We start from the raw sequence: 25,398 nt of genomic DNA, 5'->3' as shown, positions 1-25,398 counted from the left end.
CATCCTGGCTCTCACCTTGGGATGGGACTAATTAGATCATCCCAGGGGCGAGGCCCGGACATCACTAGCATTTACAGCTCCCCAGCTGACTCCAATGTGCAGCCAGATGAAACCCATCAACCTAAAGCTAAATAGGCGAAAGACGGGGTAAGACGGGGTTAAGGGTCCCCACCAAAAGAAAAGGTGCCAAGCCTCATTCCTGTTGCAGAGGTGCATGGTCTGCTTTGTGGGGATTAATGGGATGAAGGTCGAGTGGGACAGAAGGTGGTGAATCATTTCAACAAACCAAACCAAAACGAACAGCATCAAGCTCACAAAAGTGCTTTTTATTTGAGGCAAGGAGAAATATGGCTGAAAGGATTACAGTTCCGAGCAGCCAAAATCCAATTGTTAGTGGCACTAATTTTCACTTGTAGACTCAGCTTAGTCAGAAAAGGGTACTTTCCCTGGGAGCTGGACAAGAAAGGCAAAGAAAACTGGAAGAGATCTCTAATCTACTGAGACTGCTCTTTTGATCCAATGCCAGGCTGGCCACGCCCTCCCTGGGCACTGCAGGTGGCTGCCCTGCCCTAAGGGACATGACCTACTATACTATATACGGGAAGACTGAGGCAGGGAGGACGGTGGCAGGTCGCCTGGGGAGTGGCAGGCACCCACCGCTCAAAACTCTTCCTTGAAGGGATAATTCTTGTGGTGGGCACAGCTGTCAAGAGAAAAGAGGAACACATAAGTTTTTCAAGAAGAGATTTCAACCATAGTAAGTTACAAAAAGACAGAAATGGCAAGTGTCTCATTCCAGGTAGAAATAAAGGCCTGTGAGGCAACAAGTCAGTTCTGAGCTGCAGGTCGTGGGTCCGCACCTGAGGGCAGCCGCCCACCCTCCAGGCTCCTCTGCCTTGGGCTTTCATGAACTGGCCCACGCAAGATGGATGCCCCCTCCTCCCTGTGTGCCTAGCACTGTGCCTGGGGCATCCAGGGCAGCAAGACATGACTCCTGCCTCCTGGTAACTCAGTCTAGGGGGCAGGACAGGAGAGCATCTTATTGTCTTAAACATTAAGAGGGTGAGAACAACATAAGAGATGTTAGGAATCTGAGTATGTGACACAGAAAGTGCTCCAAGTACATGGAGAGAGGGGTACCACCACCTCCAGGGGCCTCCTGGCATCAGTGGGAGCTAAAGTGGGCCCAGTGGAGTAGCTGAGGATTCGATAAAGGAAATAGGGGAGGGAACTGGCTGGGCATCAATCTGGAAATTGAGAGTTGCAGGTGTGTTTGCCAGCCCAGTCCCACTAGGCAGGGCCAGTGGCTTGTGTTGGGAACATAATGGCAATAATGTTAGAAAGACTGGCTGGGCCGTGTGAAAGGCCGAGGGTGAACCCAGCCTGGGCATATAACTCTTATGCAAATATTCAGAACCATTCAAAAGTTCGCTGTGGTCTGCCTTTTATTGCATCCTATCAAACCTGAGGTCTGTAACACTGCCATTAACAACAGAAGCCAAATGCCACAATAATCGCCAGAGGTAATGTGCATATGTGTGCATGTGTACAGATGCTTGCAAAAAGCTCCCTGGGTGACCTGGGAATATTGGGGACAGCCTCTCCCTCCTATTCAGACCCTAAACATCCCCACTAAACATCGGTAGCCCACCAAATGATCTGACAGCGGTTCCCAGAGCAGCACTGGAGAGTGGAGGAAGTCTAAATGTAAAGGGGCCAAACAGAACCACTGGTCTGTCAGACCCGAGCGCTTCAGTATGCATGTCAGGGGTGGAAAGGAAACTGAATGGATGACATGCAGATTCCCACAGAACTGCTGTAAGTTGGCCAAAGATTCACTTTTCTTCTCTCTGGACCACTAGATCCAAGAATGGTTTCAATGTCTAAAGATTAAATAGCCTGAACGCAGACAGGGACATCAGAAAGGGCCGTGGTTCAGGCTGCCGGTGATAAACTCCGTGGCCTAGTTTGAGTTTGAGGCCCTGATGGGACAGCAGCACGCTCACAAGCCTGTTTACACCCGAAGACGGGAGGGTTACTGTACAAGATGCCACCTGGTGGACATCTGCCTGGGGGGTGAACGCCACCAGTGGGGCAAACCCTGGACTGGACAGAGAGCGCACAGAGGCTGGAAGGAGAAAGCTAGCACCCCACCCTGGCTCAGGGAATGCTTGTAGTTTGTGCAGAATAGTAACTAACTAGTAAGGAGACAGAGTAGGGACCGGCAGAGATCAGACAACGAAAATAGCGAGAGGAGGTTCTTAGTGTCTCCTGGAAAATGGGATGTTTCTTTCTGAAAGCACAAGTGAGTTTTAAACTTTAGTTATTGTATGGGCAGGAAAGAAAACTAACAGCCTCCCTTATTACCTCCCTCAGAGTCCAAACGACAAGTCAGAGGGACTACAAGGAGCAGCAAATGTGCAGCTGGAGGCCTGCAGGGGACACTGCCAGTCAGAGGGGTCGAGTGACCTCCTCAGAGTAAGTGTCAGAGCTGGGATGATCTCGGGCGCGAGCACCACAGTCTTCCCACTTAGCCCCTTTTATCAGCATCATTATCAGATAGGGTCATAGGCAAATTCTTCCAGGAAGGTGGGACAGAAGTCACCTGGGATCCTCTGGTTTTCACCTACAGTAAGACTTGGAAATTAAATGCCAGAATCTGGGGTTACTGCAGGTCGGGCCCACAATGCACCTGGGCCAGGAAGAGAAGATACAAGAGCACATGTCTTGGCATCTTCCCTGCGGCTGTGGGCAGCTCAGCTGACAAGGATGAACCGTTTCTGGCTGCACGTGCATGAGAATGCAAGGACATGCGTCCAAGTGAGAACGGCCGTGACAGCAGCACTTGGATGCTCCGGCCTTCAGGAGTCACGCTCTCGTCCTGCAGCATCTGGTACTCCCCTGGGACCCACTCACCTCACTAAGGCACAGACCCTCCAGTTCCTGTTGTAGCTAAGTAAAGTGGTCATGTCCTCGCTGCTCAGTTCAAAGTCAAAGACCTAGAGGGAAAAAATGTCCAATGAGTTCTGCAAGTAAAGCTCAAACCCGGGCTGTCCCAGCAGCTCGGTGCAGGACCGCTGATGAGACGTTGCCCTGGGTGGCGCAGGGAGACGGGGAGACTGAACTCAGGGAAGTTGACTGTCTCACTATTCAGAGGAGGCACAAGTTTCAGCTGAGTAGTACATGAAATATCGAAAACAGTCCTTTCCTTCCAGAGCCTCCCATTCAGTTCATTTTAAGACCACTGCTAAGCCCTCCTGCTGTGCTCAGCACCAGGGAACACGGTGGTGGGTAAGGCACGCCTGCCACCGTTTACAATGAAGCACAGGAAACACAACAGCTATAATGCAAGGAGGAATTAACTGCATCCTGTATGAAGGCACTGCACACAGCAGTCGGGACGCCCAGAGAAATCAGAATGAATCCAGCTGGGGAACAGGGCTGTGGTCAAAGGATCTGAGGCAGGCCTGTGGTGCCAAATAAGGTTTGACAGAGAGAGCAGAGGGTGTCAGGAGAGCCATCTGCAGGAAGACCACAGTCTGCAGGGGAGATGTGGCCAGCATGGAGGGCACCAGGCAGGTGCTAAGCGGCGCCGGGTGAGACCAGAAGGGCCAGGCACACACCGGGAGAGCCCTCGGCGGCAGGTGATCACAGAATGTGCAAGAAAGTCTGCTGCAGACTCTGATCACAGCTGTGCAAAAATGTGCAAGGACTACACAGTACAAGGTGAAAATAAAATGTCAGCACTATGAGATTAGTCAGTTCAAAATATTGCTTTTCTAACACCTTGAAAATCTAAAATATGAAACAAAGGATGATATATGTTTCCAGCATGATATATGTTCCCAGTGGTCGCTGTTTTACCACTTTATCAAATAGTCAGAACATCTGTAGTAAGAAGAAAATGCTCCCCTATGGCACAGTAAGTCCCCTCCCCTCCCTAGGCCTCGCCCTGGTCTCCCAGGTGACCAACAGCACATGTTCCAGCCACAGCCTCTGGCCAGTGAGCAAAGTCAGCTGCTCGCTGTGGAAACACCTGCTCGAAACCAAAGCTCAGGTGAGGCTGGCGTGGCCCTGGTGGAGCCTCTTTGTTCAGCGAGTGCAGAGGCTCACGGGCATCCGAACCCTCTTGGAGCAGCAATTCTCCCCCAAACCCCATCACCAGTGTGAGAAGCAGGGAGGGGGTGACACGAGGCAGGCTGATCTGCTCTGGGGATGCTCCCTGGGCCCACACAGAACACCTGGTGGTGCCCTGGTGCCAGCCATGATGCTCGGCCCACTGCAGGGTGGAGTCCTGGCAGAGAGGTGGGTAGGATTGGCAGGGGGTGGGCAGGAATGGCCTGTAGGGTCCTGGCAGACCAAAGACTCACCATCAGCACAGCAGTTTCCCGAGCACTTACTAGGGTACCAAGCATTCTGTGTGAAGCCCTTAAATGTATCTTATTTAATCTTCATGACAACCCTTGAAATAGGTATTATTTTACAGATGGGAAAACTGAGGTAACTAATAAAGCCCTGATGCAAACCCAGACAGTGTCACAGAGGAGCCTCACAGGACTGTGCATGTCCAGAGGGTTGACTGGGGCACAGGACCCACCCCAAAACGGTGCTTCCACCCAGGAGGAGCCACTGTCCTAGGTGTGTTCACTGCAGCTTACTGAGGTTGGCTCCCTGACCGAGACCTGACAGAGGATAGGGGACCCACAAACACTCCAGGGACAGGGTGAGACCCTATAAAGAGTCCTCCCCCATCCCCTTCTCCACTGAGGTAACAAGGGCGACCAGCCGGGACCTTACCTGAAAGTTCTCAGTGATGCGTTCAGGCGTCACAGACTTGGGGATCACGACCAAATTCCTCTGCATGGGGAACCGAATCAGCACCTGTGAAGAGATGTGCCGAGTCAAGTATATGTACACCAAGAGCTGTCATTATCTCACTTAATCCTAAGTATCCATAACCAGATGGGGGAAATCCCACAACTCCACAGGAGAAAACCAGGGCCCAGAGACGTTAGGGTCACATCCCACAGCAGGGAGGTGGCACTCCAGACCTGCCCCCAGAGCCCTGCCCTCAGCCAGCACGCCAGGCGCTGTGTCTCCCAGGTGTCCTACCCCCACGGAGACCCACTGCTCAAGGATCAGGAACTCCTCCTCCCACTTGGGAGGGAGGCAGGTTCCCGTGCAGCTGATAACGAGTTTTTCTAGTTCAGAGATGCGCTTGCACCCACAGTGGCAACTGCTCGCTCCGCAGCGGCCGGGAAGGCAGCAGGGCAGACGCTGTTACTCCCGGACCACACGGCAGTCTTCTAACGCCCCAGTTGGTGCCTGCCTACTACACACTCCAGGACCCCAAGCCACACTTCTTGGAGGGCCTCACTGGCTGGGTCACCTTCCACTTAGCTCACTGGGACCACCATGAATGCAGAAGTTCTGGGAATGGTCACAAGCACCTGGAAACTGCGTACCTGGGCTGTGGTTTTCTTGTACTTGTCAGCTATGGCTTTGATCCTGGGGTCCTCCAGTAGGGAAGGGTCCTCAGGCTTGGCCCTGGAAACAAAGACGGCCTGTGTGAGCAACCACTGGTGCCGCCACTCAAGGCAGCTGGCACCCAACCCTCGAAGGGCCAGTCCCCTCCCGATGCGAAGCTTGGTTACAAACTCCCAACCCTCTGGGGAAAAAGAGCCGGCCTCTTGCTACTAGAAACACCAACCAGAAAACCCAACAAAGAGGCTCCTGGGAAGGTTTGCAAATTCATCCCGGAGCCACTGATGGTGAATTTCCTTGGTGCGAAAATTTTCTCTTTAGCCATTTCTAATTTTCACCAACTGAAAAGAAATCATGACCCCACAGAAACTCACCAGGGCCTGTCGGGAGAGCCGAGGGGACTGTAGGCTGTCACCACAATGCCTTTGGACTGGCAATACTGGATTAACTTCTCCTGAGTGAGGTATGGGTGGACCTCGATCTGCAAATGCAAACAGAAGGCTGGTGCAGCCCTGGGCACAGGTGATGGCACCGGCACACACAGGGAAGGTTCCCCACACCAAGGCCCTGCCTCATCCGATAGGAAATTGTGTAACCAATGTCCTGTCTCCCAGATAAGCCGTAACAACGTCTACGTTTCCCAGCTAGTGTCCTCGACATTAACAATAACCTTGTTACCGACATACCGAGGCCATGAGCCCTAAGGGTTTTTTCTGGCTTTGGCCATTTATCAACTGTGACAGGTCTGAGGATCTGAGTCTACAGGGTGCTAATCTGTGAGACCCTGAGCCATCACGAGCCAGGCTCCTGCAAGTTTCACCCCCAGGTGTGCCACTGTCATTCTGAATCATCAATGAGGATTCAGTGCTCAGAAACTTGCCTCCTGGTTGCTCCCTGGGTGACATGAACAAGCAGTAACTGCCAGGACCAGAGGGCACAGAAAGTCCACCATGCCCACCAGCCTCCCTGCTGGACACTTACCTGGTTAACTGCTGGCTTATACTTCAAGCCAGGTTTGTTTAAGATCTTCTCGATCTGGAGATGGTTGAAGTTGGAGATCCCAATAGCTTTCACCAGCCCCTCATCCACCAGCTCTTCCATGGCCTATAAACAAAAGAGGGTCTGCTGGTGCCTGCCATGTGCCCCGAAGGACAGGGTCAGAAGCATCTTTTAAACCAGCCCTGCCTGACCTACTCAGTGCCAGTCAGCCCTCTGAGGAGCCAAGAGACACCAGACAGAAGCCAGGCTGGCTTTACTAAGGCAGGAAGAACAAAAACAGAGGCAGATCAACATGCAGCGCAGGAAGTGGCAGAACCCACAGTTGTCCACTCACAAGGACAGGAGGAAGCCAGCACTGAGAAGAGAGTCACATCAGAGACAGCCTTACCTCCCACGTGTCCAAAAACTCGGTGTTAGAGGCAATCACATTGCCTTTCCCGTCCAGTGGGAAAAACTCGTTCCCGGGCTGTCATTACAATCAAAACACAAACGATCAGTAACAGCCCTTCACACGTGCTGAGGGGGTTGCAGCTTTGAAAGCAAAGTTCTAAAAATACTCTAAACTAGGACAGCTGGCTGGTTTTTAGAAGATCATCAAGGGCGTATCTGTGTCCACGTGAAAAAGAAATAGGCAGACAACTCCTGAAGCCCCAGACACTTGTTCTATCAAATGGGTCGGAGCTAACAGATGGAGATGGGTAATTCTCGGTCAGCGAGATGAACCCCGCCATGGACTGGAGCATGCGGTGGTGGAAGGACTCGAGACCGGGGCTCATGGGGCCACATCCTGGCCGGATCACCAGCCTACAGAACCATCACCTCACCAAGCCTCGCTGGTTTATCATGAAACACAAAAGATAAAAGCCAGGCCTTGAAACCCTGAAGCACAATAAAAAAGAGCTAAAATAGGGTAAAACCCACACTGTCCATCTGGCTGACAGAGCAGAAAACTGAGCCCATCGCTGGAATGAAGGCAAAGGACATAATAATGCTAGACTCCTTCTGTACGTCGCACTGCCGATAAATACTCACCAAGCCTCCCCAGGATGCTGCATGTGTGTGGAATGCAGGAATATACACACATACACAGGGGCAGCACATGAATGTGCATGTGTGTATGTGCCTCTGGGTGGGGTGGGGATAGCTGATGACACACGTGGCTGTGCACAGAAATGTCACCTTAGCCACGATTGCTGTGATAAAGTTGTAAATTACACAATCGCCAACAGACCCAGTGTAGGGCTCCTCAGACTCTGTAATGTGGAGCCGAGTCACCGGGGTTTGTATTCAGAAGCCCTGGGTGGGGCCTGAGACTGATTTCTAACAAGCCTCCAGGTGATGTCACTGCTGCTGGCCTAGGGACTGAACCTTGAGCAGTAATGACACACACAGAGTGTGCACCCTCTCACAACCTACTAATAAAAGAGGCCCAACATGCTGCAGGCTACACCTGAGCCCTGCGCCCGTACCTTGAAGCTGACGGGCCAGTGGATAAGGTAGAGGTCCAGGTAGTCCAGCTTCAGGTCGCTGAGTGTCTTCTTGCAGGCTCCTTTCACCATGTTTTTCTCATGGTACGTGGACCACAGCTGAAGCCAGTGAGAGAACACATCATATCGCTGCCACACAGGAAGGTGTTTCCTGGCTGGCAGCCAAATGGTTTGAAGCTGAACAATTTGCTTTCCTCTCACCATAACCCACCCATGTCTCTGTGATGCTATACATCATGGCGAAGGAGATTCCACTCACAGCGTGGGTCCTAACTTCCCAAAGGAAGGTAAGATAATCAGGTCAAGAATACCTCTCAGAAGGACCGAACCACAGGCATAAAACAGAATGGACAGCTCGGCACCAGCCCTAAGCCCCACAGGCGGCTTCTCAGGGCTATTTTCCTACGAGGCTGGTCTCTCAGAGCCAGCCTCACCCTCCCACCAGGTGTCCCCTGGGTACCAACAGCCTCCAGGTAAAAGACAGTGGCCAGCAGTGGAGATCCAGTCTGTAGGTGGGAACCAAGTTCCACTCTCAAAGATAAGTCCCTGGAAAGAAAGCACCAACCCACGACCTTAGCCTCATCAGCAAGGGGCTCTACCCAATGGGTCCAGGAGGCCTGACCATCCAATAGGCAGCCACGGGCGAGCTCTGGAGCCCTCATGGCCTCACGTCACCACGTTTCTCCAGGAGGAGTTGTGCCCTGGGTGATAACTGTAGCTGTATTCAGAGGCCCCCGAGTATGACAGTGGCTCCTAAGCTGTCGCCGCCACCCACGGATAACCGTGACCGAGAACCCTGCCCCGCGGCCCCCAAGCGGCACCTTGCTGACGATGAAGAGGTCTTCGCGCTTCACCGCCTGCTCCTTGAGCTTCTCCTGGATGGCCACCCCCACCTCGTTCTCGTTCTGGTACACGTGGGCACAGTCAATGTGGCGGTACCCGACGTCAATCGCCACCTTCACAGCCTCCGTCACTTTGCCCGGAGGGGACTGAAGGGAAAGGAAAGAGAAGGCATGGCGTTAAAACCCCAAATGCAACAGGAGACATAGTCTGCACACCACCCAGGAAGGAGGACAGTGGGAGCCGGCCACTCCTCAGGGACTCGCTGCCCTCAGACGGAACCAGGACAATGCCACCTTGCTCCATTTTCCGATAAGCTGACTTAACAGCAGCATCGGACACCTTAAAAAGATGTGCAAAGACATCCGCTTCCTTGTTTCTTCACATCTGTCCATTTACAAACCACTGTATAAAAATCCCCCACTGTCTGAATCTATTAGGTTCCCAAGACAGTAGGGATACCACTTCCTTCAAATAGCTCAAAATATTTCAAAACGCACTGTAAATGTTTACCCAAATTTCCATATGGTTTCAGAGTTCAGCAAACGCCTGTGTTTTACTTTCTCTTTTTTGTGCATGGATTCAGATATCGGCAATCCTTTATTCTAAAGCAGTTCTGGGAGTTTATCACAGTCGAGAACATTACTGATACAGAGTCAAAGGCCTGGATGTCAACTCTCTATCAGAATCTTGGAAGATCACCGCATGGTTTGTGGTCACAGCTACAAAGAAGCTAAACGGCTGGCTGTGCCCAAACCATTGAGTGACCAGGGCAGGTGTGGGGAGCCCGGCTGCTGAGGAGAAGTGCCTGCATAGCCATTAAGCTTCATGCAGATGGACTGCATGGACACTTACTCCATCTGCTCAGACCAGAGAGGCGAAAAATAAACGTGTGTGCAGCCACCTGTTGAATGACTAGAGCGAATTCCTCTGGAGAGCCGGGGTAGAAAGGAACGAAAAGGAAAACTCCCCAGGGCCATCGCAGCTGCACACATCTGCTGTTTTGACATCGGCTGTGGTAAACAGGCGAGGGGGGCAGAAGAGGGGGCCATGGGAATGAGAGCGTGACCTGAGCTAGCAGCCTGAGCTTGCCACCATGGAGGGAGCAGGGAGGCAGGCGGCGATGCCAACAGGTGTTAAACCAAGGAACATCTTCAGACCATCTGGCAATCTCCTATTTCCACGGAGGACCTACGAAGCTGCACCTGCAGCCTTCCCCACCCTTCATAGCTCAAGGAACAGAGCAGAGCCATAGACAGTAACTACCTCAGCCCCTCTGTGGCATCCTGGGCACAGCTGTCGCTGATGTGAGCAGTGAGAACAGACCACACCCCTTCCCAAGAATGAGAACAAGTCAGAGACCCAGGTGGGGGAAACCACCCAGCATCCAGCATGCATTTAACTTCCTTCAGACTTAATGGAACCCTGATTTTCCCTGCAGAGCCCTGTACTGTGCCAGCCCAGCACCGTATAGCTCCCAACCCTGGGCAGAAGGGTGGACACATTTCTCTGGCCCGGCCTAGTCACACACTACATCTATCTGCCAGGGACTGGTACAGGGGCAGAGACGTGACCACGCAAGCAAGCCCCACCCATAAGATTCAATCTTTGGCCTCAAATTGGCACCAAGACAACATTTCATTCTGTTGTGGTCACCATGCTGGAAGGATCTGAGCCAGGAGCTGCCAAAGTAAAGTGGGATTGAGGGTCAGACGAGGGTTACATTTATATCCTTGAACCTGGTACACCTGAGGTCATTTTGTAGGTCAATGAATCCCCACCTCAAACATCTTTTTTGTCTGCTTCAGTTAAGTCGGCTCTCCATTCCTTTGAACCAGAAGAGTGCAGACCCAGAGAACAGTCTGAATGGTCCCCCACATCCCCACGACATGAGAACAAGGAGCTGCACACACTTGCAGTCACCCTGCTTCTCACAAAGATAAACAAGTGGTATGTAGGCCACCTGCCTTTTGTCAGCATCTGTGAAGGAGCTTGTGCACACAAAGGTGGAAAAGGTATTCAGCCACCACCCATAAAACTTTTGTACTTAAAACAAGGAAACCCACTCCAAGCCTCTATTTATACCCTTTATATTTCACTGTCCCTGCCCCCAATCACGTCTCTAAACAATTCAGTACAAACCTCATCTCCTCATCCCCCCAAATCTAAAGTTATCTTACTTTTCTTTTCAATTCGGCGCCTATCTTCTGGGTACCTGCCATTTACCAGGCACTGGGGGAAGCACTGGAAATAGCTGTGAACACAGGCACTACACCAGGCCTCAATGAGCTTAAGCTAAATGTACACATTTTGTGTTATTTTAAATAAATATACAGATTTTCAGGGTGTTAAGCCCTCTTTTATCAACTTCTCCTCATTTACCCTAGAGTAGTGATTTTCAAATGACCGGCCTAAGGTCAGGACCGCACTTTCTGCAAACATGAAACAAAATAAAAATCTTGGTGTGCACCCCACCTAGTAGGGCGAAGGACGACTCTGAACTTTTGCTCCAGTTCCATGTGTATGTCTGTGGGCTGCATCGTTATTACAGAAACTGTAATCTGGTGTTGCTAAGACAGCGTCTTTCACGTCTGTTCTGGGAGAACCACCTGCAACAGGTGGAATTTAACTCAGTGTCATGGTCATAATTCAATCATACCCTTGGAGCCACCACGGGGCCTTTTTTAAGGAAACACAGAATTACTAATATTCTGATCACTTTGGCCAAGAAATGCTTTTTGTGTGTGAGGACACTCTAGGACCCTGTTCTTGTCCACCTTATATTTACTAATTTTCAACTGGAGTTTTAGGGTAGGGGTAAGCGCCACCCCCTGTTCTATTTCAAACCACCCCAGGGCTGCAACTCAATCCCGTCTTTTCTTTCCTTGTCTGTGTGTAACTATCCAATGCCCAGGCTCATACCCAAAGTTCACGGGAAAACCTGGGTCCTAGCTGTAGAATGTAATATATAATACCTGAAACTACCTTATTTATAAACGGCTTTAAAATACTGGGTTTTGCCCATGTGCCCACAATACCACCTTCTGTGCCCCCTCATTTTCGGATAACCGTTTCTTAGGGGCGCTGTGAGTGCAGCGATTTCAGGGGTGCTCAGGTGTCCGGATCCCGTTTTAACACTGATGCCGGCGAACAGTTTTCCACGGGCCGGTAACCACCGCGCCCAGATTTTCTGCAGAGTCCCCAGGACACCCCCGGGTGCCCCGCCCGGCCGGAGGGGCTCAGCGCCGCGCGCCCGGGGACGCGGGGATGGGCGCGTCCCGGGCAAACCGGAGCCGCCTAATTTAATTACCTGCAGCCTCCCGCTCGCCCGGAGCAGAGATGCTAATTCCCGAGGGCAAAACGGAAACGATTACAGACACACTGAAGAAAAACAAAGGGGCGGCGCAACCAGTGCCCGCGGGAGAGGAGCGCCGGCGCTCGGCGTCCCGCAGCTGCTCCCGCTCCGTCTCCGCGCCTCCTGCCCCCGAGGCCGGAGCGGCGGGGGCGCGGGAGGCCCCCTGTCCCCTCCCTTCCCTTCCCTTCGGTCCCTTCCAGCGAACCCACCAAATGTCTGCAGAGGGGGCCTCCGCAAGGCCCCCGGCCCGCCCGCCTCGGGCCGCGCAGGCCCGAGGCCTCCCTCCGTCCGCGGCGGAGACCGTTGAAGGTCCCTCCGGTCCCTCCCCGCCACAGGCTGCACGGAGCCCGCGAAGAGCCGCAGGACGCGCCCCCACGGCACCTACCTTCCAGGTGCCCAGCCCCACGAGGGGCATCTTGGCGCCGTTGTTGAGCACGAGGCAGCCGGCCATAGCGCTGCGCTCCGCTGACCCGGGCCCGAGGACCGCGACGACGCGGCGCCGCCGCGCGCCTTTAAATATCCCGAGCGGCAGGCCCCGGGGGCCCGGCCGGCTGGCTGAGGGCCACGCAAAGGCGGCTTCTGATTGGCTAGTGCGCCCCCGCACCGTCCGAGCGCCGCCGAGACGCTTCCGCTGGGTCCTAGCGGGGCGGGATTTTTAACCCTCCGAGGGTTTGGCCCACTCCCCACGTGGCGTAAGAGACCAAGCCAGTCGCTGGGGCCCTTGGAGGTGCGACAGCTTTAGCAAAAGTAACGGGCATCCTACAAATAAGCAGCCTGGGAAGAAGTGTTTGTTTTGTTTCAGAGCCCGGAGGGATGGGTTTGTCTGTGGTCCAAACCCAGTATCGAGCTCTTCGGGAATTTGACAAAAATATCCGGTCCTTAATTTGTAGGAATCGTATTGAGAACAGGTACCTTTAAGCGCACTTTGCTCTTGGGAAGGTGCCTATAGGAGAAATTACTTTGCAATCTTGTTGCAGAACACGTTTCGGAGGTTTGGGTTTGGTGGTTTGTAGCGCCTGGGGCTGTCTGGGAGCCCCACCCTAGGTGCGAGGTGTATGTGTGTGTTCGCACTGTGTGTGTGTGTGTGTGTGTGTGTGTGTGTGTGTGTGTGTGTTCGCATTGAGTGTGGTTCAGCAAGCCTTTCTCCAAAAGCCAGCATTTCTGCAGGCTAGGGAGCCGTGATGAGCTTGATCCAGAACACACAGAAGATATTCAGTCTTCAGAAAGGGAGTCCTTATCAGAGAAGCAAGTTTCAAGCTGGTAATTTAGCAAAACTTGAGAAGAGTGAGTGGGCAGAAAGCCACAAAAGAAACGTTAACTTTAATATTGTAGCTTCACGTACTTCCAATTAGTAGGTGCTGAATAATAAATCAGCCAGCCCTAATTGGCAGGGACGGCTTCTTTCTATTCTGCCTCAGGAAGACACGTTATTTTCTAAGGTAGCCAAAGGAAAGTTGTTGCAAGAGCTTTGAAGATGATTTTGGCTTCTTTCCAACAATCTCTATCCATGCTGCTCTATCCTACCCAAACCTGCTCTTTCTGATCCGTCGCCCTCCAATCTTTCCCCTAACCATGCAAGATTGAGAGAACTCCATCTGCCTGCTAATGACTCAGGAACCAGACCTCGCTAAGCTCCAGGCTGGTGATTTTCCATTTAGTGATTTCTAAAAAGTGCCCCCTAGGAAAATTTTATACACAACAGACCAGCCCAGATATTTTTCCATTTGGTTTTGTATAAAAACTCTTGTTAGTAGGCAAATTCTGATGCTACTTGTCCCCAAATAATAGAATTTTAACTTAACCCTAAAGCTGGGAACTTGGCTTGTACAGCAGTAGCCCATCGCTCTTCATTCATAAGATCCCTGGTGACACAGAGGGCTCATCTGTTAGGAACATGGTCTCAATATGAAGGGCCTTGTTGTTATTTCTATGATGATTGAGTATAGAAGCTGAATGCATGAAGGTGTAACTGTCTAAAAACAGAGTATTCTGACCTGGTTACCCAAATGTGAGAAGTCAGACCTGTGGAATTTCTAAAGTAACACTAGGACTATAGTTGGGGCATACTATTGTGATAGCCTCCTAACTGCCTTATTGCCTCCGTAATCTTTGTAAAATGCCATTATGTAAAATGTCATATCAAAATTATGCTTTAAAAAAAACTTCAATGGAATCCTTCCGAGATACATTCTAGTACAGTACTTAATATCAAGAGCAATATGAATCTTAATGTACTTTGAACCAGTAATCACATTGTGAAACCAGTAATCTCACCCTGGCTTCTAGCAGCTTTAATAGTCATATAACATGCCATAACAGTCTCCCTATTAAAGTATACAATTTGGTGGTTTTCATATTTTACAGAGTTACATGAGATTTCAAAGGACCTTAATGCCAGGCTAAGGAGTAATTTAAAAGGAAACACACACACACTACAGGTATAGGGACTAGAGTAAGGAAAGTGACATAGCAGGTGCAGTATTGCATGCCTGAGCATGGGCACCTCCTTAAATTTTACATCCCAGGCACTTCAGTTACCTCACCCTAGTCCAGCCACACACACACACACACACACATGCTTTATTTTAAAAAGTTATATACACATAAAGTAAAACAGTAAATATCCAACAATAGCAAGACATAATGTGTAGCCATTAATAATGACTATATAGACATATAGAGAAAAGTATGTAAGAAAAAGTACTAAGATGAAAGTAGAAAACAAAATCATAAATATGACATGATTATAAGCATAAAAAGCAACCTGTAACATAAAGTTAGGAAGAAGCCAAAGGAAATGGGATATACTGTTTGTCAGATTATTTCATTAATAAACACATTTTGCAATTAACTATTCATTCTCCGATCCCTTTAGGATAAAACTTCAACTCCTTAGCCTAGCATTCAAGGTCCTGTGAAATCTGGTGTAACTCTGTAAATATATGCATGTTATATAACTATTAAAGCTGTTGGAAGCAAAAAACAACAACACACAAAGGTTCTGGGGCAGTATAGAAAGACGCTAGGGAAATTCCTTGACAAGTAGAACCAGGGAAACTGAGAAAAAGTAATTTAACAAGGCCAAACAATGTGAGCAATTTACAGACAACTAATAAAGGTTTTATCTTCCCTAACCAAGGACACTTAGGAGCAAATGGTTTACACATTCCAGACGGTCCAGGGGCAGACTGGCCTCAGTCCTGGTCCCTCTTTGATAATGTTCTTTGCAAATAAAACTAACCAGGAGAAAACACTGACCCCTCTATATGCACATTTTGATGAATCAACCTATTGAAGGACACACCTGGAAAGCTAATGAATATTCTGTTAAGACCCTCCCCTGAGACTTCCCTTAGGATTAAGCAGCAGCTAAAGAGAGATTAAAAAGTCTCAAGACAAAGGACCCCAGGCACTCTCACTAGAGCACCCCCACACCTTGTATCTCTGCTGTCTTTCTCCTAAACTAAAGGCCCCCATGAGACTTGCAACCAGGGGAGCAGCAGGCAGAAGCAGCTCATCCTGGGCTAACCCCTGATCCTATCTCCAAAGCCCTCTTTTTCTCTGACTTTCTAGTGAGCTAACAGCAGTCCCACCTTGGCTCACTTCTGTCACTGTGACTTTTACTTCTCAGTGAGTTCACGCAGCCCAGTGTAACCCACTTCTTTCCTATAACGTTTCTAGAAAGCCAAAGCAGCCTGCCTAGGCTCTGTCCTATGGCTTCTTCTACCTTAAGCCCTTCCTTTGTTTCACTGTCCCCAGCTTTAATAAACGTACTCTCAAAATCACTGGGACTCGTCATGTGAAATCTTTCCTGCACGGTCAAGAACCCACAAACTACCGGCTGGCCTAAGGCAGACCTACTCCAGGCCCTGTCCCTGTCTGGTAACAATCTCAGGTAGTGAGAGCACTATGACAACACCACACTGGGGACATGATGCCAGCTTCAGGAGAAACCACAGGGTCAGCCTTCCTATCATGCCAGCAAATGTGACCTCTGCCCACTTCCATCATGCCAGCTCAGCCCACTCCATCCTTCTGTACCCCTGGCCAAGCAATCACAATTTGGGGATGAGCACGCCTAGGATAGACCCTGTGCAGAGGCTGGCAGCAGGGAGAGACATCAGGGAAAAAAAGAAAGAGTGTGGGAGCCGCAGGAAGAGAACAGAGAGAACTCAGCCCCTGCCGTGGAGCGGGGAGGGCCTTAAGGACTCGGGAAACTGGTCTACTGGGGAGAGGGCTCCTCTGTGTCAATATTCATGTTTGTTCGCAAGATGAGGTGCAGATGGCAAACATCATTGAGAGAAATGTCAGTATTGATCTGGAGAATTACCAAAATCAAAAGAGAGAAAAATAAACATTTTGTTGCTTTTTAGCACAGCTATTCCATAAACTCTTGTGAGTACAGCACAGCATCCACTCTTTTCATCGGGCACTTCAGATGCATGCCCTGACTCGATCCTTACAGCTTCCTGGCAGGCAACTGACTATATTCCTTTCACATTTTTCAGAATGAAGAAAATGAAGCTTGGTGATATCAATTTGCCCAAGACCAAGAAATTAGTAAGTAGCCTTCCTTTAAAATTTTGATATTTTGTTCATCATGGATTTTTTTTGGCATTAATTTATATTTTTAAAGGGTTGCATTAAAATGTAATTTATCTTGATTATTGAGATTTTTGGCACCCCCCCCCCCCAAATTCTGCATTGAGGGAAATACCAAAAGAAAAAAGGGTCGTCCTGGCCTGGCCGGTGTGGCTCAGTGGTTGACTCATGGGTTCATGAGCGTAGACCCATGAACCAGGAGGTCACAGTTCGATTCCCAGTCAGGACACGTGCCCGGGTTGCAGGCCTGATCCCCCACTAGGGGGTGTGCAGGAGGCAGCCGATCAATGACTCTCTCCCTGATGTTTCTCTCTCTCTCTCCCTCTCTCCTCCTCTCCCTGAAATCAATAAAAACATGGTGGTTGTTGTGTGTTTTTTTAAAAAAGGATCATCTTGGCCGTGTGGCTCAGTTGTATGGAGCATCATCCTGTACACCAAAAAGGTTGTGGCTTCAATTACTGGCCAGGGCACGTATCTAGGCTGCAGGTTTGATCCCTGGTCAGGACACATACAGGGGCAACCAATCAGTGTTTCTCTCTCACATCAGTGTTTCTCTCTCTCTCTCCCTCCTTCTCTCTAAAAACATATCCTTGAGTGGGGATTAAAATAAATAAATAAATAAATAAGGACCACCCCACAGGGGAGTTATTCCCACAGAGCAGTCATTATCCGCACTGCCATAGTATAGTTAGTGGCTGCCCCCTCGAGAACGTGAGCATCTGCGCGTTTCTGCCCAAGTCCCACCTCGCAGCTGTCACCCGCCCCTCTTTCTTCCAGCCGATGAAGCCCAAGACAAAGCGGACGGGTGAGAACAGCCTTCTAACAGAGTTACCTTTGAGGCCACTTTTGTAAGAAATGCCCAACGCATTCATGAATGCTCTATTTCTAGACACCGATGACTGTGACACCCCTGCCAGCCGAGGGGGCACACTGAGGGGCGGCGGCTCTCTGGCCCAGAACCTCTGGTGCCTGTGGCTTCTCCTTTCTGAGAGAAGGGACTTAGGGGGGACTTACCTACACATCAGTGTGGGGGGATGGGCCTTGCAGAACAAATACATGTCTCCTGCAGTCTGATATAGGAATAGGTTACTGGTGAGAAGGAGGGGTCACCGTACTTATCTGGGATCCTGGTTTGGTGGCAGCAGAAGGGGTGAAGGTCAGTGAACCCAGAGAATCGCTGACACGGGTGCTGGTATTTTTAAACAGGCCACAGAGCAGCGTGTGGTTCCCCATCAGCATGGGCTTGGATGAGATGCCTGGTAACTCCCTGGCTGCAGGCTCCTGTTGCACCGGGATCAATGGCCAGACTCAGGCCCTCTCTGGAAAAATCTACCAGAAGAGACGATCTCTGTGCACAGACGAAGTGCATGTAATGTTAGCAAATTCAGCGCCTTTAGGGAAGAAGTGTATTCAGTCAACACATTCATTCTCTTATCCAACCAATACGTAATACCAACAGCTACAGTTTTAGGCCCTGGGATTAGAGATAAACAGGACAGAGTCTCTGACCGTGGGCAGCTTCCTTTACGGAGGCAGAGAGAGATAGTAAACATAGCTAAAAGCCGGATATTGATAAGCCAGGGAATGAAAACAAAAGAGATAAAGACAGGGATGAGGGCAGGGTGGGTTGCGATGACAGAGAGGGGGAGTGGGGAGAGGGAGCCACAGGCACGTCCAGCATTCCAGAAGAGTCCTGCGGGGACCTGAGGGTGGTTTGAGTTGATCTGGGTGTGTAGGGTCGGGGCAGGGGCTGGGGAGAGGAGGTGGGGGGAGAAACAAGGGAGCGTCTGTGGCTAAAGCAGAGTGACTTGGGGGGCCCTAGGAAATGCAGTTGCAGCGGAAATGGGAGAGAAAGGAGAGCGGGGTGGGGAGTGCCTGGGCATGGGGGAGGGACTCCTGTGTTTTCTAAGGAGGCTCCACATTTCATTGCAAATTTCAAGAGCTCTGCGAAAATCCTGAAAGAAGTCTTGTCTCCCGCTGCAGGCATCATCAGTTTCATGAGAATCGGGGCTTTGAATCACCAGATTTCGTCAGAAAGTGGGACCCACTCCAGAGACGCTCACTGACTTTGCAGAGGCCAACTTCAGGCCGCTTTTCGTTATTTTGTTGTCACAAGAGAAGGCAAGCCCATTGTCAAAACAATTTGCCAAGTTCGAACATTTATAAGGGTGAATAAGTCATAAAGCATTGTACACTTTAAAAAATAAAATTTCTTTAATCTTCACCCGAGGATATTTTTTTCCATTGCTTTTCAGAGAGAGTGGAAAGGAGAGAGAGAGAGAAACATCGATGTGAGAGACACATCAACTGATCGCCTTCCCCCCCACCCCTGACTGGGACCGGGGGTCAGGCCTGCAACCGAGATACGTGCCCTTGTCCGACCTCTAACCACTGAGCCGAACTGGCTAGGGCTTGTACACTTTTTAAGTATTATTTCTGTGAAGGAAATACACTTGCAGTGCAATAAGATTCAGCGCACAATTCGAAGGATATGTTTTTACGTATATTCTTCCAGGGAGGCATTCAAAGCTTCCTTTCAGATCCTTAATTGGGTTTCTGCACCCCAAAAGTTCAAGAGTCTCAGAGAGAAACCCCCATAAGATGCAATGATAACAAATGTACGCTATAAACCGTAGGTGGCAAGATGCCTCTGCACTCTCCTAACTTGTCATCGATGCTGATATGTGGCAAATGCTTAGACAATCTTCCAAGTGGGATAAGTAAGTCTGTCAGTGACTCTATAATATTGCTTGGGCGGGTGGGTGGGAGAGGCCTCGCCCTTGTAGCACGGCCAATGCCGTGTTTTCTGAAACTATATGATTAGTTCTGATTAGTGATGCAGAAACATCCCCAGCAAGTTTCATAGGAAGTAAAATTATAGAGAAAAGCTCTAATCCCAGGCCATGAGGCTTGGACCATCCCTTCGTTGCCCCTTTGTCTTGTGTACTCCCGGGGATGCAGATACAATGGCTGGTGCTCAGGCAGCTAGTGGGAATCATGAGCCAGCATGGATAAAACGATAGGGTAGAGGGAGCCGGCACTCTGTAAACAGCGCAGCTGCTGTGTCAGACCTGGACTGCCTTCCTCCCATCTTTTTTTGTGTGAAAGGAACAAAATAAACTTTCATCTTATTTATGTTCCTGCTTCCCACAAACTCTGCACAGATAATCTCACTCGAGTGTCATAATTACCCAAAGAGGCACCTATCTTTATGCCAATTTTACAGATGAGGAAATTGAGGTCTGCGGAGGTTGTAGGTGGCAGGGTGAGTTAGGGTGTCTGGCTCCAGGGCCAGTGTCCTTACCCTTTATCAGCCGTTATTCCAAGCACGTCACAAGCTTTCATTTAAGCAACCCCCACAGAAAACTTAGATGATAGTTGCTACTATTTCTCCAGTTTGTAGAAAAAGAAATCAGGGCACAGGTCACAGCAAGTAAGATGGGTCACTGTCAGGTACTCTGTGATGTGAGCTTTCTCAGAGACAGAGACGAATTCTGTGTCCTTAAGGGCCATTATCCGGTAAAGGTTTATGGGCTGCTCTTGCCCAATGAATAGATATCAGTCATCTGCGTAAATCTCATTCAGGGCCATCTGTCCAGTTGGTCCTGATTTAATTCTGGCATTGAAGAGGCATCACCCTTGTAGCATACATATATATACACACACACACACACACATATATATATATATATATGTGCGTGGATGTGTGTGTGTGTGTATGCATTTTATTGGTTCTGTATGACAAAGGTTATAGGTTTTTTTTAACAGTGCACTCTGGAGCTTCCATTCATAAGTTTATCTGAAAGTTTTCTAAGGCGTTTGTAGGGTTAGATTTTCAAGGTCCGAGCATATGAACCCCCTGATCTGTCGTTAGCAGCCGGCTTTGTTCTGTCTGTGAAGACAGGACTCAAACAGAAAGGCTTCCTGTGGGTGGGAAAGAATGTGTCTCCAATTCAGAGGGGCAGTGTGTTGGACAGAACTTGAGAGTGGAGATCAGAAGAGCTGCATTTGAACCCCAGCTCTGCTCTTTGCTGGCCAGAAGAAGTAACTTCTTTGAGCTTCAGCTCTGTCATCTGCAAAGTGAGCAGAGAGAGAGAGAGAGAGAGAGAGAGAGAATTTATTATAAGGAATTGGCTCATGTGAGTTATGGAGGCTTCATAGAAATTCCAAGATCTGCAGTCAGCAAGCTGGAGACCCAAGAGAGCCAGTGGTGTAAGCTCCAGTTAGGAGGCAGAAGACGACTGATGTCTCAGCTACAGCAATCAAGTGAAATTCCTCTTACCCTGCCTTTTTGTTCTATCACATCTTCAACTGATTGGTTGGGGCCCACCCACATTGGGGAGGGCAACCTGCTTTACTCAGTCTACCAATTCAAATGTTAATCTCATCCAGGAACACCTTCCCAGACATACCCCAAGTAATGTTTGAGCAAATGTCTGGGCACCCCATGGCCCAGTCAAATCAACACGTAAAATTAATCATCGCGATGTCACCCCTAACCAACGGCACTGACCTTAAGAAGGATGACCAGGATGCCCCACACATATACCTCATGGACCTTATGAGAGGCAGAATAACTGGACAACCAAAACTTCTGTAAATTCTAGAAGTTTGCACCAACTCTGTAACTTCTTTCTCTCTCCAACTCACAATTTGTTCTCTTTACCCATCTCCTCTCTTAAGCTGCTTCATACGTCGGTTGGTGGCACCAATCTAACTAAAAATAAGTTTCGCTGCAAACAAAAGGTAGCAGGGTATGGACGGACGTGCAAGAGGCTGGGGCCCAGAAACTTCAGTCTGGATTTCAGCTTTGCATCTTACTAGCTGACCTAAGACTGAACCATATAAATGTATAAATATTCAGCTTTTTAAAATACAGAACTATCAGTTTCACGTGGTTTAACGTAACGAAGGGCAGGGTACATGTGTGGCGTGTTCGTTATCTCACGCGGCCCTCACGAAGCTGTCGTGGACTAGGTTTCTCATTACCCGTGGTTTCCTAATGAAGAAACACGGGTCAGAGAGCTGGAGCAAGGCCACCAAGCTATTGTGTGACTGAACTGAGATTCTAACCAGGTCTCCAGGTTTCCAGAGCCAGCAGTGTCTCAGCTTCAGTTCCCATGTATGACACGAGTGAGTCACTTCAGTATTCTGGACCCCAGGCATCATTTTTTCTCTTTATCTTATGCAAGAAGGAACTTGAGTCCTGAGTGCCAAGCAAAGGAGCTTTAATCTCACCTCATCAATGTGAACGACTGTGGGAATTATCTCAGAAAAACAGGGTGTGCACACTGCTAAGCAGTGATTCAAGTTGTATCAGCTATGCTGCCTTGAAGAACCAACCATGGACGTTGCCCTTTGTAAATGGATGGTGCTGTTCACTCAGCACCGATCGGTGTGAGTGGACATATCATTGGCTATTGTAGATGCCCTTCTTTTGTTTAAATGCTGGGATTATTTCGTTGTTCTTTTTTCTCAATGTTTTCTTAGTAGCCAGCAATAATTTCCAAAATTCTTGCCTAACTTAGCTATGCCAAAGGAATTTATAAGAAAGGATATTTTTGTTCCAACTTGGGCTGGAATTTTAACCTACACTCAGGGCAATCTGGGCATGGTGGTGACAAAGACGTTAAATATTAGATCTCAAAGAAGAAGAGGGAATCTGGGGGACAGAATAAGGCTGCTTGGAGCTACAGAAGAGACCCTGCACACCTTTTCTCTGAAAGAATCCAGAGCCAAGATCTCTGAGGGGGGGGATGTGGTGGGCAGTCAGACAGCTATGAGCAGAGGAAGGATGGTGGGCCAGGTACACGAGAAGGTCACCACGGGCCCTGGCCCCCAGGTTCCTCCCCTAGCATGAGTCATGTGGTTTGGACCCCCTGACCTTTCCTCTCTAGAGATAACATCTATGCTTCGTGTTTCAGCTCCAGGCCCAGAAAAGCAGCAAAACCAGCCCCAGTTGACCTCAGGACTGCCTGCATTGGATAATGACCCCCTGCCCTGGTGCCTGCCAATCAGTCAGTGGGGACCACAGCCTGAAAGGACCCAGCTGCAAAGCTGCTGAATATTATAGTGAGATCTTCGCCTGGAACCTCCCCTAAAATCCCCACCCTTAAAAGCCTTAGGACAAGGACCCAGTGCTCTCCCTCCAGGAGCAATAATTTTTTTTATTGATTTTTTTAGAGAGAGAGGGATAGAGAGAAACATCGATAAGAGAGAAACATCATTGATCAGCTGCCTCTTGCATGACTCCTACTGGGGATCCAGCCCGCAACCCGGGCGTGTACCCTGACCGGGAATCCAACCAGTGACCTCTTGGTTCATGGGTCAACGCTCAACCACTGAGCCACACCAGCCAGGCCTCAATAATTAAGAGAGTAAAGGGGGTCCTGAAACCAAAAAGCCTGAGAACCATTGCCACAAAGCTCCACTCCTATTCCCCATTCAATGAGGAATCCTTTACGGCACCTTTAATAGTTGGCCGCTCAACCCAGAAAAAAAATAATTCCATTCTTGATGAGTCCAGAGATTTGCAAAGCGGCTCGTCAATTTGTTGGACAATTTTAATTACCACAAGGTCCTTATTTTGTGCCCCATAGAATTGGAACCATTCGCCTTTTGGCCTTGGTGGCTGCTCCCGTTAAGTTTCATATGACAGCCCTTCAAATTCTGAAGACAGCCACGCTTGGCCAGTTTATCCTGCAAGCATGTCATTTCTAGCTCTGTTGAGTACCTCTGTCCGACACGATTTCTAATCTCATTAGCACGCGTCAGTTTTTCATGGGCTTGGCACACAGAGCAAGAAAATATGGATTTTTCTGGAAAGGATCTTACAGAGCCAAGTGCAATGAGATTGTTGGCTGTCTTGGTTTGTCATTCTATTTTTCAAACTATTGCCTCTTACCGAATTGCTGGCAGCAAACCCCTATTTCCTTTTATTATGAGTTTCTCCTAGAATCATGTCTCTCCTGTTCTGTTCATGCCACAGATTTTTTAAACCCTAACGTCATTCAGACCTCGTCATGCTGGGTTTGGCCCCAAAATTTTAGCCAATCACATTCTTAATCTTCCCCCAAATCAGAAGTGGCAAAACTTTATTCCATTAGTCTATTTTTCTATCCTTGGAATAAAGAATTGGATTATGAAATTTTAAAGCAATTAAAAATAGGAAGGTTAAATATAATGATATACTGACCTGCTGACCCAGTGCTTGTGCAAAGGGTAGAAGCTGGAGTGGGAAGCAGGCTCCCATCTTTTTGGGTTGACCTGAAGTTATCTTGTAATCTTTTAGACAAATTGCCTCAAATGACCCAGCTGTGAAAAAGTCTCTAATAGGCTTTTCTTTGTGTGTGTGTTGTTGTTGTTTTTTCTTTTCTTATTGGCTTTTATCTCCAAAGAAAATGCTAAATGAATTGCCTTACTCCGCCTTCCTTGCCTGATCTAATTTTAAGCACCGAATGTACCATGTAGTTATAGTTATCTTGGCTCCCAGGTGAATTTATCTCACAGGAATTATTAAATTAACCTTTGGGTCTCATTGGCTTTGCTGCGGGCTAATGAAGGTTATTTGGTACAATCGCCTGTCACAGGCAGCGTACAAACTCTTCAGAGTCTCACGAGTGGCGGGTGAGCGAGCACAGCCACGTCTGTCCCATTCGGGTGATTTTAACAACTCGGTTCTTACACACAAAACCCAGAATCAATATATAGGAACATTCAATACAGCTTAAAGAAAAGCCTAGTTAGCGTGCTATGCTCTTAATATTGGGACAGATTGCTCTGAAGAATGATCTCAAATTAAAAATAATGTTGGTAAATTTGAATGAACATTAAGCCTTTTTTTAAAGTTGTGTTGAATGAAAATGAAAACACAGCATGCGAAAATCTGTAGGATCCTGCCCCTAACCGGTTTGGCTCAGTGGTGAGAGCACTGGCCTGAGGACTGAAGGTTCTTGGGTTCGATTCTGACCAAGGGCTTGTGCCTCGGTTGCAGGCTTGATCCCTGGCCCGGGTCGGGGCTCATGTGGGAGGCAACCAATTGATGTGTCTCTCTCACTTCGATGTCTCTCTCTATCCCTTCCACTCTCTCCGAAAAGCAATGGAAGAAGTATCCTCGGGTAGGATTTAAAAAAAAAAAAAATTGTAGGCTCCTGTTAAAGCAGTACTTAGGGGGGAAATTTTAAAACACTAATACCTGTATTGAAAAGAATAAAAGTCTCAAACGAATAAGCTCAGTTCCACCATAAAAATCTAGAAAAAAAGAAAATGTGAAACTTGAGGTTAAGAGAAGAAAGGAAATAATAAGGTCAGAGCAGAGATAAGTGAAATAGAAAACAGAAAAACAATAGAGAAAATCAGCAAATCCAAAATAATTTTTAAGTAGATCAAAACAATTGATTAATCTCAGGCAGACTGATCAGGTAAAAAAGAGAAAGGACCCAGATTCCCAATATCAGGAATGAGAGCTGCGACACTAGCGTACATTCTGGAGACATTAAAAGATAAGGAAAGGGTGCCAAGGACAATATTCTGTTAATACACATGATGAGCTAGATGAAATAAATTCCTTGAAAGATAAAACTCTCAAATTGCATTTAAGAAGAAATAGATCACCCTAAGAGCTCCATATAT

The 25,398-nt window shown here is 48.8% G+C and overlaps 1 protein-coding gene and 1 long non-coding RNA gene across 2 annotated transcripts in view; both read right to left on the bottom strand.

Annotated features, from left to right (window-relative positions):
- Positions 1-305: 305 nt before the first annotated feature.
- Positions 306-12,873, bottom strand: AKR1B1 (aldo-keto reductase family 1 member B). Its single transcript, XM_081147993.1, has 10 exons — positions 12,551-12,873; positions 8,792-8,959; positions 7,953-8,069; positions 6,872-6,949; positions 6,466-6,588; positions 5,859-5,965; positions 5,466-5,547; positions 4,798-4,881; positions 2,917-2,999; positions 306-703 (listed from the first exon to the last, which is right to left on the bottom strand). Exons 1-10 carry the CDS (start codon positions 12,614-12,616, stop codon positions 661-663), a joined length of 951 nt encoding a protein of 316 aa, XP_081004119.1. The 5' UTR covers positions 12,617-12,873; the 3' UTR covers positions 306-660.
- Positions 12,874-18,959: 6,086 nt separating this feature from the next.
- LOC308562170 overlaps positions 18,960-25,398 on the bottom strand; it is a 68,381-nt gene continuing 61,942 nt past the window's right edge. Inside the window, exon 3 of the long non-coding RNA XR_013999586.1 lies at positions 18,960-20,840. This is a non-coding gene — a long non-coding RNA (uncharacterized lncRNA). The remainder of the gene's footprint in view (positions 20,841-25,398) is intronic.

The sequence above is a fragment of the Miniopterus schreibersii genome, assembly GCF_964146895.1.
Source record: "Miniopterus schreibersii genome assembly, chromosome: 9".
In the NCBI taxonomy this organism is placed as follows: domain Eukaryota; kingdom Metazoa; phylum Chordata; class Mammalia; order Chiroptera; family Miniopteridae; genus Miniopterus; species Miniopterus schreibersii.
The sequence above is the reverse complement of the archived record's forward strand: the minus strand, read 5'-3'. Positions and strand labels throughout refer to the sequence as shown.

Excerpts from the sequence above, each read along its gene's own strand:
- AKR1B1 (XM_081147993.1), bottom strand. The coding sequence starts at position 12,616 with ATGGCCGGCTGCCTCGTGCTCAACAACGGCGCCAAGATGCCCCTCGTG. Across the intron at positions 8,070-8,791 it reads ACCTCTTCATCGTCAGCAAG|CTGTGGTCCACGTACCATGA; the intron begins GTGCCGCTTGGG and ends CACTGGCTTCAG. Across the intron at positions 5,966-6,465 it reads ATAAGCCAGCAGTTAACCAG|ATCGAGGTCCACCCATACCT; the intron begins GTAAGTGTCCAG and ends TTGCATTTGCAG.